This window comes from Xenopus laevis, chromosome 7L, assembly GCF_017654675.1.
Source record: "Xenopus laevis strain J_2021 chromosome 7L, Xenopus_laevis_v10.1, whole genome shotgun sequence".
NCBI classification, from domain to species: domain Eukaryota; kingdom Metazoa; phylum Chordata; class Amphibia; order Anura; family Pipidae; genus Xenopus; species Xenopus laevis.
In genome coordinates this window covers 103227691-103244994 of record NC_054383.1, presented here as the reverse complement: position 1 = coordinate 103244994, position 17304 = coordinate 103227691, and the positions used below count along the sequence as shown (strand labels likewise).

General features: G+C 40.4%; 1 protein-coding gene across 3 annotated transcripts in view; it reads right to left on the bottom strand.

Annotated features, from left to right (window-relative positions):
• The window catches only part of rnf207.L (ring finger protein 207 L homeolog), a 65377-nt gene that overhangs the window by 2020 nt on the left and 46053 nt on the right, over nt 1–17304 (bottom strand). For all 3 annotated transcript variants that reach the window (XM_041569416.1, XM_041569414.1, XM_041569415.1), the window contains 5 exons: nt 7020–7212; nt 4874–5059; nt 2883–2934; nt 1849–1966; nt 558–632 (listed from right to left, as the gene is read on the bottom strand). In XM_041569416.1, the coding sequence (XP_041425350.1) occupies nt 558–632; nt 1849–1966; nt 2883–2934; nt 4874–5059; nt 7020–7212 (624 nt within the window). The remainder of the gene's footprint in view (nt 1–557; nt 633–1848; nt 1967–2882; nt 2935–4873; nt 5060–7019; nt 7213–17304) is intronic.

The window sequence follows — 17304 nt, the reverse complement described above, 5'->3', positions numbered from 1 at the left end:
AAAACGGGCGCAATTGGCCCCCGGGCTTGACTTTGGACATGTCTGTTTTAGTAAATGGGCCTCCCCATGTCCTTAAGTATCTGAACACCTGATAATTTCAAAGCAACAAGTATTAATATGAAGTTGGTCCTGCTGCTATAACAATCTCTACTTTTCAGGGGGAAGCCTTTCTTAGATTTTGGAGCATTGTTTGTGCTTGCATTCAGAGCATTGTGCGGTTAGGCACTGGCACTGCTTTTGTGGATCAGCCTTACTTGCCTTAGTTGACATTCTATATTGACCCCAGCTTGTGCATGGGGACATTATTATGCTAAACCTGTTGCCACAAAATAGGAATAGAATTGTCAAGAATGTCACTGTATGTACCTTAAGGTTTGCTTTTAATGGAAAGTCGTAGCCCAAACCGTGGAAGACTGTACCAGACCTACCTGAACTACTATTGAAAACCTACATTATACATTTCATCTTTCATTTTCCTCATCAAGAGAGTTTTAATGCAGTGTATGATAATAAACAATGCAATGTGTGCATATATGAGCTTATGAATACAGACATACCTGTTGTGCATGTCATTGGCCAATGGGAAGTCTTCATACAGCTTCTCTGATGCATCTTCCTTCGGTTCTTTTAATCTAATTGGATTAAATGAAAGGGAATAGGTCAAGGAACATGGATACCATCACGTAGCACATATGTACAGGGGCAATAGGGAACTCACCCAGGGGCACACAAATTTAGAAAGACAATTAGGACCCTGATTAAATAGCAATTCAATATATTTGTTGTGAATCAAATGGTGTTCCCGAAAGTTTGTGGGATCCCAAAAATACTTTGTTGTGAGGCTCAATAACTGGTAGTTATGCTGTTGCACATGAATGAGGTGTTTTAAATGTGAAGTTTTCAGGAAATTTTCCCCAAAACCAGTTTTATAAAATCCCTGTATGGGTTATAATAAAATCTAGGGTATTTACCCAGCTATTGAGCATTTCTGCCCTTATACGATAGCCATGCCCTTCTTAATGTTGTACCATGCCTCCTGGATCTTTTTGGTTACTTCTAAATGTATTGGGATTATAGCACACTAGGAGGGCTGTGGGAAGTTATTAGGAAGCTTGCGGTATTCCAGCCTAACACACTTTGGCTCCGTAATCAAGGATAAAACTGGAAACTCAACCACAAACACTGAACAAATGCTAAGAGCAGAGATTCGGGGAGATTAGTCGCTCAGTGACAAATCTCCTCTCCTTCTGGGCGACTAACCACACCGAACTGCCTCCCGCCGGCTAGAATGTAAATCGCTGGCGGAATGCCAGTCGGTACGCATCATTTTCCAAAAGTTGCCTCACGAGGAAACTTCGGGTGACTTTGGAAAACAAATTGCTCCGAGTGCCATCCCACCAGCGATTTACATTCTAGCTGGTGGGAAGGCAGTTCGAGGAGATTAGTCGCCCCAAAGAAGAGGAGGAGATTTGTCACTGGGCGATTAATATCCCCGAATCTGAGCCTGTGTCTCTGTCCTAAAGGGAAAATGGGAAAGGGAAAATAAATGTACACTTAACTCTTTCTTTTACACTAGTTGTTCCCATACTGTGTGGCTGGCAAATAATAAGTTAAACTATTACTGAAAAGTGGTAAAGAAAGCAATGTTTTCATTTGTCTGTAACAGAAATAAAGGTGACCTTGAATGAAAAAAGCCCAAATGCACTGCACTATTATCATCATTTATTTATATAGCGCTGTCAATATACGCAGTGCTTTATGGACTAAATGTAGGCTGGGCAGCAGTTTGATAAATGCTGGCAAATATTTCACACGTCCTTCTTTTTAAAACCTAACAAAACATTGTACCTGGGCTCCAAGCGCTCCTTAACCTTTGCAATGGAACGTACATAAGGAGCAATCTGTTTCGCAATGGTTGTTAGGTAGCTGTTCTCATGCTTCAGTTGCTGTAAGTCGTGCAGCTGAGCTGAAAGAGAGCAATGCAAGATCAGAGAAATAGCTTGTGTTTAGCTGCAAAACAGATTCAACTGTCCCCCTACTGTCCAGTTTTTGGCTCTGAACTACAACTCTCAGGATCCCTTGGCAGCCTTCAACGTAAGGGACAAAAGTTTGGTGACAGTGATATAATCCACTCCATCATTCCCTACACCATCTTACCTAACTATACCTCCTGTCTTTCTACTGCCCCATGTTGTATAGCTCCCAGGGCAATCACCTCTGTAGACAGTTAGTCAATAACCCAACAGCCTCAACAGTGTATTAGTGTTAAAAATATCACCTTAGAAAGTTGAGGCTAATCAACCATAATGTCATTGCTTAGTTTGCCGATTAAACCCACACTATCTGGAACAATAGGTTAGGGTGATTTTCATTTCATTAATTTCTGCAAAAACAGCTTTTCTGAATCCTTAAGCCTAAATGAGATTGCACTGTATTTATTTTAAAGCAATTCTTTATCTCCTGTAGGGCGTTAGAGCTCAATGCTACTGTTCAGCTCTAACACCCATGGCACATTAAATCCTTTGATAAACCTGCCAATGCCTTTCAACGCTTACATGACAGCCAGAAAAATGTTAATAAATGTAAAAGATAGGGATGCTGTAAATGCATCAGGATTCCCCAGTGATTACAAGAGTTTTGTTGCTTCTGTGCTTAGTGTGAAGAACACAGATGCCTGAAACATGTGGAATCCCCCTGTGGGCCATTGCCCTCTAAGCTCATAAGACATATGACAATCTTTTGGAAAAAGCAAACAGGAGTTTGGGACATTTAAGAGGCAAACCGGGACCACTGGCAGTGGGCTGAAAATTAGGAACCATGACATCCACCATGTTGCTGCTTAGAGAATTATACATATAAAATACATAAATCTATATCTTTACCTTCATAAATTTCCTGTTCGTTTGCCACCCTCTGATAGGTTTCTTCCCAAATCTGAAAAATAAACGTATGGTCAGTGTAGAACTGGGCCTCCTAGGGCCCGACACAGGACATTCAGGGCCCACATTCACAACAATTAGATGGGCACAGTGCCAAATGATATAGAGGTTTACATAGACTAGATGGTGGAAATAAGAACGGGCTGATGTGATTTGCCCCAAACTGGGGCCCAATGGGAGACCCTCTAGTACTCTTGCCGTCCAACCCTGTGTATGGTATGTAGATGCCAGCTGATTTGGGAAAATATCACCATTGTTAACCCAGCCTGAAGCAAACCGAATAATTTCTCCCCTTTACCATCACATTGAATTCTGTTGAGTAACTGAGTCGAGTAGGGAAGAAACATAACACTCCGCTTTATATCAGCGCACATGTTAAAGGGGTACCTCTGCCTATAATGTTTGTACTTATGGCAGTGGCATGAACTTGTTCTAGATCGTGAATTTAACAATAACAAAAATATTCAACACAAATGTTCTGTTTTTGTGTGCGCTCTAGTGGGTAAAGTGTGACCTGCCAATTAACAGTTGTGTTCCTATGTACAAGTTAAAGTATCCCTGGGTTCAGAGCCTAATACTCTTCAACATTATTGTAAGAAACTATTTTTAATTTAAGATATAAACAGCATAGTGTCATACACATATCAATCACTGGCACTTTGGCTTTGTTAGCCTATACCTTCAAAATCTGTAGGTCTGCTAGATGGCTCCAGCCTAGGCCAATTATTGTTCCATCTCACCATTTGTATTTGTAGCATATACCTAGGGTGTAAAGCTGCCAATAACTGTTTGTTAGATAGCAGTGGTGTAACTAAGGGGGGTCCAGGCCTCTCTGCAAATTTTTTTGCCCAGGCCCCCAGCAGAAATTGTATGTGTCCTGTGGCAACAAAAACAGCAGTGGCTTAACTAAAGGTGTCCTGGCCTCTCCACAAATTTTATTTGCCCAGACCCCCAGCAGAAATCCTAGGTGACCTGTGGCATCAATAAAATTGCAGGTCATCTGCAATGCGCAAAAATATCAAGTGTGAGCTACTTTTTCCCGTGTATCGTGGGTCACCCGCTGCCCCCCCCCATACAGAGAAAGTGGACCTGGGCCCCCCTTACGCATTCTGTGCACATAATCATAGACTGGTCATTATGTCTTATTATATTAATTCTTCTTAAAATGGGAGGGGCTACCCACACCGTATTTTGCACAATACTATTTTCCTGTAGGCTACAAAGGACCATGTCTGCACTAAGCAGTTCAATACATGTTTATAATACTCTTTGGGTTTTGCTTGCATAATACATTTTGTATTGCATGCCGTAATACACCACACTAAAATGAATTCATTTAAATACATATTTGCTCATTTTTGTCCGTTTCATGATCCAGGTATAAATCGCAGAGCTGCCGTTTGATCTGTGTTAAAGAAGAGGGAAAGCTACAAAGGCAATTTATTGCCAATATATTAGCCACAAAAGTACAAACTATAACACTATTTATTCTGAAGAATGATTTACCATGCTAGAGTAAACAGCTCTAGACACTGTCTGTGTTTAGGATAGGAGCTGCCATATTAGCTTGGTGTGACATCACTTCCTGCCTGAGTCACTCCTTGCTTGCTCATAGCTCTGGGCTCAGATTACAGCAGGGAGGGGAGAAAGGGAGGGCAAGGGAGAGAGGAGCAAACTGAGCATGCTCAAGCCTTAGCCCTGGAGGTTTATGCTGAAAACAGGAAGTCTGATACAGAAGTCCATGTGTACACAATAGAAGGAAAGAAATGCAGTGTTTCTTTTGACAGAGAACTCAGAGCAGCATTACTTTGAGGGTTTACTGGTGTATTTATAATAGACCTTTCTGATAAAGCTTACTTAGTTTTAGTCTTTCCTTCTCCTTTAAAGCATTACAGTGAGTGTTTTATAGAAATCACCCCGCAAAGGAAACTCACCTCCTCAAATGCTGTTCTCATCATTTCTACAGATGAATACTCCGATGCTATATGCCCGTCGACTAGGAGGGATTTTTGGATAATCTCACTCATTGTATCAGTCTTAATGAGGGAATGGTGTTTTGTAAGGTCTCTGTGCAGCTCTTGGACCTGGTCCTTCAAGTTCTGGATTTCCAATTGTATTGCCTGCAGGTAAAGCAACAATGATTTTTTTAGTTAAAGAAGAACTAAGCCCCCCAAAAATGAATCTATGTAAAACTACTTTTGCAATTTAGAATAAAGTTCTACATTCAGTGGTTTCTGAGATATTAGCCATTTTAGACTGCTAATACCAGGCTTTTGGCTCAACAACTGTCTCTAAATTGTTGAGTCAGCTACGCAAGGGTTAGCTGATTACAGGAAATGCATAGACAGTTAAGGTTGCTGAACATTTTCAAACTCCTTGAACACTCTCTCTTTAGGAGACCTTATATCTTCATTTGGCCTTAAATATCACCTGTATGCTGATGACATCCAGATATATTTAGATACCCCTTCACTAACCACTGACATTCTGACCCAGATAGCCAACTGCCTCCTAGCTATCTCCTCCTGGATGAACCAACGCCACCTCAAGCTCTACTTGGCCAAAACATCAATATTATTGATGGCATGACCATAACCCTGTTAATTCAACACGCTGCTTGGGGGTTATCTTGGACCAGTCTCTCTCCTTCTCTAATCATAGTAATATTACTGCCAAAACCTGCAGTTTCTTCCTTCACAATACTGTATAGCCAAGATATGCCCCTTTCTTTCACAAACTACAGCCAAAACACTCTAATCCATGCCCTTATCCTATCCTCTTTAGACTATTGCAATCTCCTACAAACCAGTCTTCCTGACTCCCACCTCTCTCCCCTCAATCTTAAACTCTGCTACCAGGATTCTCCTGCTCTCTCCCAAGAGGAAACCTGTCCAACCCCAACTAAAATCTTAAGCATGGATGCCTGTTAATTAAAGGTTAGCATATAAAACCCTTCTAACATTCAAAGCCTTTCACTCCTCTGCTCCTCACTACATTTCTTCACTTGTCTCACTGTACATTCCTGACATCCACATCCACTGCCAACTCTTGTATCCAACCTTTCTATCTTGCTGTTCCTTACATCTGGAATTCCATCCTTGAATTTCCTCCGTAAGGAGTGCTTTCTCAATCTTTTAAAGAAAGAACTAAGAGTCTGCCTACACTAGAACATTAATCTAGTCCTGGCAACAAATAAGGTTATACATGCATACAACTGCAGTTGAGTGTAAAGCCTGGTATTAGAAGTGTAATGGGGGAATGTAATATGTTTTGTTAGCGCAAAAAACTTTCACAACTTTTTGACCGACTATAGACCTCAATGACATCCTAGCAATGTATGCAAACAAATGGCTTTTATGAACATGCACAGTGTATGTAATAAACATTCGTAAACACAAAGCCTTTTTAGTGACAAGATATACAGTATAACGAAACTCTCATGCAGGTGTTAATGCTAAACCTTTGCTTAGAAATGATAAACAATGTAATATTTGTCAGTGAAAGATTTTACATTGCAAGCAGCGCTAAACATTTGCAAAAACGCCATTTTAAATAATGCTTGAGATTTTTAATTACATTCCCCCCTAAAACTGCTAATATTTCAGAAATGTCTGTAAATGGCAATAGTGCTCAGAGGGCAACTTTGCGTAAGTCTACAACGATTTTTTGGGGGGTTTAGATGCCCTTTAGGAGTTCAGCCAGTGTTCTGGCTGAAATTTAAAGTCCCCCCATGGGAAGCTACTGTATCTACTGGTAGCCTCCTCAAACAAAGATGTCTCTCTCGTACCCTGTCCATGTCCCAGACACATCCCTTAATTCTATGAAGATTTGTAAGGCTTGAGAAGAAACTGCCAAAGGCTGGGGTTAGGCTTCACTCCACTCCTCAAACCAACCCGCTATCCAACACTCCCACTCCACCCTTTGCTTGTACACCATACCTTGTACCTTTCCCTTGCTGTTGCAAATTAGGGGTGGGGGGTCCCAAAAAGTGGACCAGCCAGGTTTTTTTTTTCCCAGTGTCCTGCTGGACAGTATCTATGATAGAGGGTTTCTAGTCCCAGAAATGTCACAGCTACTTACTCTATACATTTCCTCATAGCTGCGGCAATGCTTGGTGAATGGGTTCTCCTCTCCTTCAGCCAACAGAACTTTAGTGCTTATATATCGATGCATTGTAGGCTTGCGCACTATGGATCCTGGGATAGACATTTTGTCAACAGAGGAAGAACACCCAGGCATGATTAATGTCTTTGAGGATTGACCACTTGAAATCCTAAAGAGGGATATTATGTTAAATAATATATTTGGATAAATTATTGAAGGGACAAATAGCAGTAAAAACACACCTTCTGAGGCATTACATCTCAGCCTCAGAAAAGTAGGGTCGAATTAACACAAAAAGCCTAACAATAAATATTGTGCTAGTCAATAGTAAAAATTAATTTAGCAAACTAGAAGGTGGTAGGGAGTCAATAAAGACCTCCAATCGTATTTATGGTCCCCAGCCTGCTCAAAGACACTACAGTATATACCTCAGTGTCATATAATGTGGCCCATGAACTTGTTTAAATTCAGACAATTACAAGTTGGGCAGAGCTGATTCATGATCACTATAGCGTATATTTATCAAAAAGTGAAGTCAGAGATCACCACAGCCCTCTAAAGTGAAATACCCCTATGTGTCACTATTTTCGCGAGTTACACCACAGTGCAGATACATATTGCTGGACCACACATACAGAGTAATTCTAATACATGGTTTGCATTATGTATGCATGTATGTTATAGAATAAAGAGAAAGCATAGCATAGATCTTGAATTTGTCGGATAGAACTGTAAGAAGACATATGATAACATGTAAGTCGCCATAGACAGTCACTATTTAGTGGGCTGGTGGGGGCTGTTTAAGCCTCTGTGTACTTGGAAGGCCAGGACCTATTTTGACTCCAAGTCCAGGCCTGGTCAGAATAGCTTAAAAACACTGGGTAGAATGGGGCCTCTGACAGAACCAAAATCCTCGGCCTGTCAAGGATGTCCAAAACCATAAAATGTTTATTTATGTTTAAATGTCAAAATCTAATTCATTATCAGCAGCATCGCCATAGCTTAAAAACAAGTCTACTATTGCATTTATGGCATTGAAAATGGTTTCTTTGGTGTCTCACATGCGCTGCACGCCATGAGTTTACCTGCATCTAGTCACCCTTCTCTCAATTATACATTAGTGTGGCCAGCAAAGTTCTGATTGGTTGTTAAGAGGTGTGACAGAGGCATTTGGGAATATAAGAAGAGCAGAGCTTAGTCATCACTGGCAGCCAGCAGTGCAATGCAGCCAAGTTGTTTATCATTAGACCAACTACTTGTCACCAACTACTTCACCATTCCTGGGTGGGTTGGGGTGGTTGCCACCCTTTCCTTGGGTGACAAAACCACTAGCATTAAATCTGCAAACAAGGGAAACTTTCCTAAAAAAAGTCTTGAAGTTTGCTTAAATTCTGGTAATCCAATCGGCAAGCTGCAACGATTGGTCTGCTAAATTAGACAGCACACTGATTGGTTGCTTTGGGTTACATGATGTATAATCTCTGTTAAAGGAGAAGGAAAGGTACTGAAGCAGTTTATTGTTAATAGATTAGCCACAATAGTGCAAGCTATAACACTAGTTATTCTGCTGAATACTTTACCATACCTGAGTTAACAGCTCTAGAAGCTCTCTCTGTTTATTTAGGATAGCAGCTGCCATATTCACTTGGTGTGACATCACTTCCTGCCTGAGTTTCCCTGCTCAGTCATAGCTCTGGGCTCAAATTACAGCAGAGAGGGGAGGAAGGAGGGGGAGAGGAGCAAACTGAGCATGCTCAAGCCCTGCCCTGAAAACAGGAAGCCTGATACAGAAGTCCATGTGTCCAAATTCCTGACGGGGAGGGGTCGTGTGGGACAGAGGAGGAAAAGGAATCCTAAGTGATTAAGTGGATGCTGCAGTCTGACTATTAACCTCTGAATAGCCAGAGTGGCAGGGGTTTAAATATTTCAAAGAGGCTGTATAATATTTGACTACGGCCCAGTCTGTAGAACATGCTCCTGGTGGGGATTGTTTTTGTTTCAATCATTTTCCCACCCATGGCACTGGTGGCACCCTATGCTAGCTGCAGCCCATTTTTCACAAGAACCCAAGGTGCATCCTAGACTGATTAAATAGCATTATAAATTAGCCTAGGGGTGACCCAAAGAAGTTGGGTGCAGTTTGAAGGCTCATTCAAGTGGTTTTTAGGTTGAATAAATATTTACTTGCTGCCCTATAAGTTCCTGAAACTGTAGCAGTATTACTTTCAGTACAATGTTTTATATATCTGTCTATGTAATAAGGCAAGGGAGCAATTGAAAGGCAAAATGGAAGGACTTAACATAAAAAGGGTGACAACCACTGAACTAGGGATATTTTGGGTATTCTTAGTTCAAATATTGTACATCCCTTGAAAATAATAGACATAAACACTCATACCAAAAACTCTAACAAGCAAAGAACAGACTCCAATAGATTACAACAGCTAAAATACATGTTTCCACCTTATATTAAGTGACAAGCTCACACATATGTATAATACAGTACAGTATAGGTATTGGATCTGTTATCCAGAAAGCTCCAAATTACTAAAAGGCTGTTTCCCATAGACTCTATTTCATCCAAATAATAAAACACTTTTTAAAAGATTTAATTTTTCTCTGTAATAATAAAACAATAGCTTGTACTTGATCCAAACTGAGATATAATTAATCCTTATTGGAAGCAAAACCAGCCTATTGGGTTTATTTAATGTTTACATGATTTTCTAGAACACTTAAGGTATGAAGATCCAAATTACGGAATGATCCATTATCTGGAAAACCCCAGGTCCCAAGCATTCTGCATAACAGGTCCCATACATGTACTTACTTTTGCTTTTTGTTCATTAAATTTGTAAAACAGATAAAACTGTTGCATTTGCCTGATGATGCTCTGGTATCAACTGTGCTAATTTATTTGAGCAAGTGTATATCAGAAAAATGTTGGCTGAACTACAATTCCCAGAATCCTTTAAAAGCCAGTGGCAGGGGCCTTTAATGAAACAATAGGCCAAGTAGTTACCAGTTGGATATCAGTATTTAAAGGATTAATCTAATCAAGATCTTACAGAATGCAGAATCTAAAGAGAAATTATACAATAAACAGATACAGGATTATAATATTTCCCAGAAATAAAAGTATATTTAGTACAGAATATGTTAATATCATCATTCATTCTAGTTAAGGGTATGTCCACGCAGGGCGTTTTGGGGAGATTTGGTCGCCATTTTGCGGCAACCAATCTCCCCAAATGCCTTCCCTGAATATGCACCGGCTAATATAAAAAAACAACGGCGCTAATCACACGCGGCGGTTCGTTTTCCGAAGTCGCCGGGTTGTTTGGGGAGATTGGTCGCCGCAAAAAGTAGGCGATTAGTCGCCAGCGACCAAATCTCCCCAAAACGCCCTGTGTGGCCTGACCCTAAAACCCTAAAAGCCTAATAATCCCATCAGTACTACTTCAAATACCTGTTCCTATTTCATTTGAATAAGACATATATTAAATAACGCTGATAGCTATTTGTACATTATTAATTAACATTACAAACATTACAATCTTATATTTTCAATACAGGTGCAACAAAAAAACATGTAACTTAATAACATGTTGTAGTATATATAAAAAATATAAAAAAGAACAAAAAATAAGGATAAAATGTCCCTGTTTTTTTAATAAGAACATCTCAAAATCCTGCCTAACTTCTTTCGATTCCTAAGCAGTTCAATTATTTTCGGAATGTTTCTAAATGTAGAAAATGTTGTTGCAAAAAAACAAATTGTCTAGCACTGATAGAGAAAGCACTGATATATACAAATATTCTGCACATTATGAGCACATTTCTATGCAGTGTAGGTGCCGCTTACCTGGTAGATTTTCTCTGCAGACTGACTTATAATGCCTTAAATTCCTAAATTGTAAAAATCATCTTTGAAAAAATCCCAGTGTTGATTTTGGAAAGAAAATATCCGTCCTTTTTGCCCATGAAGCAGCCTCACTAAATTTTAGATACCGACACTGTTTATGACATCAGTTGCCTAAATATATATATAGCCAGTGTAAGAGAATTGTGCTCTGAGAGTTCCTTGAAATTCTGATATAAATAGTGGCAGACCATGTGCCTTAGAGGCCGTCTCTGCTCTCGTTGTGCCACTAATCATCCAGGAGCAAATATAAAGAGCCATATGACTTACGCTAAATGGAAAATAGCTTCAGCTCTATGGAGATAAACGGCAACAAAATGTTGGCCCATTTTTAGACACCAAATTACAGTTATTCGCAAACTTTTTTAAATGACATTAAAAATCCAAATTGGCAGAAATAATTATGCAACTGAATTATCTGGGAAGCATTCAACATATGCACATTTTCTTGGCAGGATCCCATGAAAATAGTGCTCCATGGCATTTTCAGACAATCACAGAAGAAGCAATGAGAGGGGCCTTTGCAGGAGGACTGGTGATATAAGGTGAGTTGAGAAACTCTGCAGTAGCCGCCCCCACACTCACAGGGAGGGAAAAAGCTGCTCCTGGTAACTTAAAGATTTTTATATTTTAATTTCAGCTGCTCTTCTAGTGCAGAGATCACTATTACTGTCTCTGAACAGTCTCTGAACATTGACATGGCTGGCCCCAGGGAGGCACATGGGCACGAAACACAGATCAGATTAGACCTCCTAAGGCTACCAGAGAACAAGATACCCAGTTACATACCTCTATGGTGGAACTAAGAAAGAAGTGGCTGTAATAGACCATGGCTGGTGCCCACCAGGAGATCCTCTGGAGTTTTGATAGGCCAGTCCAACCCCAAAGTTAATTATAGGCACCAGCCCATGAAACAAGCAGCACCATGCTGCCATGTCTCCTACTTTTCCCAGGCTTAGGGCTCTTACAGACGAGCGTTTTTACCTGCGCTCCCCTGCATTCCGTTTTTCTGCGTTCAGCCGCAGGGGAGTGCAGGAATAGACGCATTACATTCTTTACAATGGGGCTGTACTCACACAGGCGCGTGTAGGCGCCGAACGCAGGTTGAGACGCAACATGCTGCATTTTTCCTGCGTTCTGCGCCTACATGTGCCTGTGTGAGTACAGCCCCATTGGAAAAAATGTAATACGTCTATTCCTGCACTCCCCTGCGGCTGAACGCAGAAAAACGGAATGCAGGGGAGCGCAGGTAAAAACGCTTGTCTGTAAGAGCCCTTAAAGTAGAACTAAAGCTTAAATAAAGAAGTAGGCTAGAAATGTTGTACATTATGTTTTCTAGCAGCCCAAGGCAACCACAGTCCTTTAGAAGGGAAGATCTGTGTCTCCAAAGATGCCCCAATAGCTCCACATCTTCTTTTTTGCTCGTTCACTGCACATGCTCTGTGCTGCTGTCGCTTACTGAGCTTAGGGACCCGCTCACACTATACAGTACACACAGAATAGAAATGTCACAATATAATGCTGATTAGTAATTAATACAGATAATTACTAGATGTCAGCTCAAAAACCAGTGCAATAAGCATCAGCATTTAATAATCAGCCCTGTAGCATCAGCTTATATTACAGGCCAACCTTATTTTCTCCCTTGATAATTTGGGACGACCCCAAGCTTAGCTTCTCAACAGCTGCTCAGAGCCCACTGAACATGTGAGTGTCACAGACACTTTCCAAGATGGTGACCCCCTGTGACAAGTTTGATGTCCTGGATCATTGCTGCTATTGACAAGCTGAAACTTTAGGCTGGTGCAGTAAGTTCCCTATATAAAATATGGCATTATTAGACATTCATTTTTAGGGTTTAGTTTTCCTTTAAGGAAGACTTTTACTCAGTAAATGGGCACCTAAGATTCATGCATGTCCATGTTCAAACAGTGGCACTTCAAATTTTTCCACGAATCTCAAAATTTGTGGTTTTCTAATTTTTTTAAAAGCTCTAAAACTGTGAGATTTATTAAGTATAAAAACCACTTATAAAAAACTTTGCCTGGTATAAGTGGTCGATGTCCTATAGAAGTCAATAGGAGCTCTGCTGATCTTTTGGGACTGCTCTAAATCAATTTGGACTTTTAGAGGTTTTCATGTTTTGCAAGGAAGGTTTTCGATTTGATCATATCTTTTAAGCGCAATGTTCTGTTCGCACTTTTTTATTTGGATTTTGTAATAAATCTCAACGACATTCATAGTTTTAGAGTTTGTGAGTTTATTTGTGGTTTCAAAAACTGCTAAAACTACGAAAATGAAACTACTGATAAATAAGCCGCTAAGTCTGCCAATGGCCACCTAGGATAGGTAAGAAACATGGTGCTCCAGCTTTGCACTATGTTTTGTTTCTGACCTGCTGCATAACAAATTGGCACCACCAATGCAGGAATAGACGCATTACAATGGGGCTGTACTCACACAGGCGCGTGTAGGCGCCGAACGCTGGTTGAGACATAACATGCTGCATTTTTCCTGCGTTCGGCGCCTACACGCGCCTGTGTGAGTACAGCCCCATTGGAAAAAATGTAATGCGTCTATCCCTGCGCTCCCCTGCGGCTGAACGCAGAAAAACGGAACGCAGGGGAGCGCAGGTAAAAACGCTCGTCAAAAGAGGATTTGAGGGGCACACAACTGGTTCAATTTTCTCAATTGTTTGGGTGCACCTCCCGCAGTGTCCTTCCCCACTGGAATACAGGAATCAAAAAAGAAATGGGCAGCACTCCAGAATAAAGTTAAAAATTGCCTTTATTGACCAACAGCAGGGTAGCATTGCAACGTTTCGAGCCTCGCACGGCTCTTTTTCAAGCTTGAAAAAGAGCCGTGCGAGGCTCGAAACGTTGCAATGCTGCCCTGCTGTTGGTGAATATAGGTTATTTACTAAACCTCAAATTTTTTTTCTGGTTGACTTTTTTTGGGCAAAAACTTGGATTCTTAGAGGAAAAAAACCCAGAATTTTTTGAGCTCTATTATACCCCAAAGCTGCTAAAAGTCCAAATCCGAAAATCTGCCATCTGAAACCTGCTGAGCTCATGCAGAAGTCAATGGCCGATGTCCCTTTTACAATTTGATCTGCGCTGGGTTTTGTACGATAATCCAAATAATTTGGGGTTTTCAGGCAATAACCCGAAAAAAAGAGAGATTTGTATGATTCAAGTTATTGGTAGATTTTATAGAGTCTTTTCCCGACCCAACTTTTTCGAGTTATTTTATTGATAAATAAGATCATATCATGGAAAGGGTTTGGTTGAGTTTGGTTTAATAAAAAGATTAGATAAATTTGAGTTTTAGTAAATAACCCCCTTAATCTTTGTATCTGTTAGTAGGGTCCAGGGTTTTTCATGACCACAACATAACCCTCTTTGAAAATCTTGAGGATACATTTTACTTTGGAAGAAATTTTTGAATTTGTATATAGGGCCAATCTATGTGAATGGCTTTCAGCTGTATAATAATTAGGAATGTGCTGATTAAAGGGGTTGTTCCCCTTTAAGTTAAATTTACTATGATGTATTGTAGAGAGTGATATTCTGAGACAATTTGTAATTGGTTTTCATTTGTTATTATTTGTGGTTTTTGAGTTATTTAACTTATTATTCAGGATTCCTGTTTGGAATTTCAGTGATCTGGTTGCTAGGGTCTAAATTAGATAAATCACTGCAAGAATCTGCTCAGCATCTGTAGCTGCTCGTAAAGGGGCTGTTCACCTATAAATAAATCTTTATCATTATGTAGAGAGTGATATTCTGAGATACTTTGTAATTGGTTTTCATTTTTTATTGTTTGTGGGTTTTGAGTTATTTCGTTTTTTTATTCCATCGTTCTCCAGTTTGCATTTTCAACAATCTGGTTGCTATGGTCCAAATTACCCTAGCAGCCATGCATTGATAAGAGAATGGAATATGAATAGGGGAAAGCCCTGAATAAAAAGATGAGTAATAAAAAGTAGCAATAACAATACATTTTAGCCTTACAGAGGATTTGTTTTTTAGATGGGGTCAGTGACTCCTATTTGAAAGCTGGAAAGAGCTAGTTAATTCAAAAACTATATAAAAAAATAAATAATGAAGACCAATTGAAAAGTTGCTTAGAATTGAACATTTTATAACATACTAAAAGTTAACTGAAAGGTGAACCACCCCTTTAACCTGGCACAAAGTAAATGAATTCCTGGCTATGTTATCCATACAAGACAATGACATGCGCTCCCCTGTGTAGTTAATCCTTTGTTCCCAGATCAGCGTTCCAGGAACTGTCAGTTCATACAGTGCCCGACCTTTCTGTCCAGGGAGCCTGTTTGGCATTAAGCAGTACAGCTGTTTTCATTCTTTTGACAGGAACAAGCAGCCAAAGCCCCAGAGTCAAGGGCAATTAGATACAAGCACAAAAATCCCAGCGGCTACAATTACTAAAGCAGAAAATGTCATGTAGGATCCAAGGGAAATGTAATACTCAAATAAGCCAGGCAATTAGGCAATAATTACTTTTGTTTCAACTTTTTTTGTACAACGTGGTTCATTCAATTACAATAAAGATAATGCAGCGGATATTCAGAAACCAGGATTGATATGACTATATTCATGCAATCCAAATGCTGCAAGACAGTATCTAACCACTGCATTATTATAGTATGGTGTATATACAGTGTCAGACTGGGGTCCCTGGGGCCCACCAGGAAACCTCATCTCAAGGGCCCACCCCCGGTACAAAATAGTGTCCACTAATATCAAAATTAATATTTTTATTTTAAAAAAACTGGAATGGCCATAACAATATTAAATTAAAATAGCAGTTTCATAGTGCAGCACTCGCTCTTTCTGAAAGCACATGACCAGATGGTAACCATCAGCTGACCGCCGATTTTCTACATTTTCCCTTCCCAATCCGCATCATGGTTGGTCACACAACACAACCACATTCCCAGCAACAACAAAAGAAGATTCCATTGAGCAAAGCGAAAACCCACAGATGGAGTGAACCCGCAGAGTGGAAACTTGTATTTTAGGTTTTGCCCCTTTAAGGAAGTTTAGTCATTTTTCAGGTCAGGTAGCTGCCAGTACATGCATAATCTAGTATATATGGTGAAACTTGTCTTATCCTAAATATTTAAGGGAAAATAGAGAGTAGGGAATTGTAAATGTGAAATGAACATAAGTACTGTGATCAAGAGACAGCAGTTTCTTTTAATTTATTTATAGACAAATATTCCTGCCAATATAGAATAGATTATCCTGCATTCAACCCTGTTTATTTACCCATACTGCAGGAAGAAATGCCACTCTAATGAATCATTAAAACCTAATTTCAGATACAGTAGCTTGTCAAATCTAAAAATCCAATAACTTTCTCTTTGTAAAATCGCTACATCTGTATGAAAACTTCAGCTTCCATGAGCTCCTGTGACACCGTGCAGGAAGGAAGGCAGAGAGAGAGAGGGAAGAAGGATTTAGTTGCCATCTCTAGCTGTCAATGTTATCTCTAGTTGCTGCTAACAAATGGTGCTGTGCTGACCAGACGCTGCCAACGGGAGAGAGGAGGACAGACGGGAAGAAGGAGGGAGGCGACAGGGGGTCACAGGGCAACACAGTACATGCAATTTCATGGTCAAATGCAGTGTTTTAAGGGGGGCATCGGAGGGGAGAAACAAGGGGGGAGGTAAAATGAAATACCAGAAATACTTGACTGTGCTGCAGATGGCGATCGGAGTGACTCCTTCCAATAGAGGGTATATGCTGATTGTGGAGCTGCTTTTGCTGGAGACTTGTGCGAGGGAACAGGACGGGCCAATGATTGTCAGGGCAGCCCTTACACTCGGTTAATCTAAAGCCGCACCTAGAATTATGTGGGAGGGACTCCGACTCTTGGCTTGGCTGCCTCCTGCCTGAAACGTAGAATTTACATGCAGGCTGCAGCCAGGCACACCGCAGACAGTCCCTAGCAGAGCAGGGTCCTCAGCATGCAGGCAGCTGAGGGCGGAAGTGATTGAAGCGGGTGGCGGTGGGCCCCCACCGGGACTTTTCCCGGTACCCCGGCAGGCCAGTCCGACCCTGTGTATATATATATATATATATATATATCTATATACTGTATATATATATATAAAAGGTGCAACCATAACACTGACTGATATACAATAGTGTAAATGCACAGGATATGACAGAGTGTGCTGGATATTTTGCCAAATTTGTGAGAGAATGATAAGAGAGTGCAGAATGGTTAAAGTGGACCTGTCACCCAGACACAAAAATCTGTATAATAAAAGTCCTTTTCAAATTAAACGTGAAATCCAATTTCTATTTT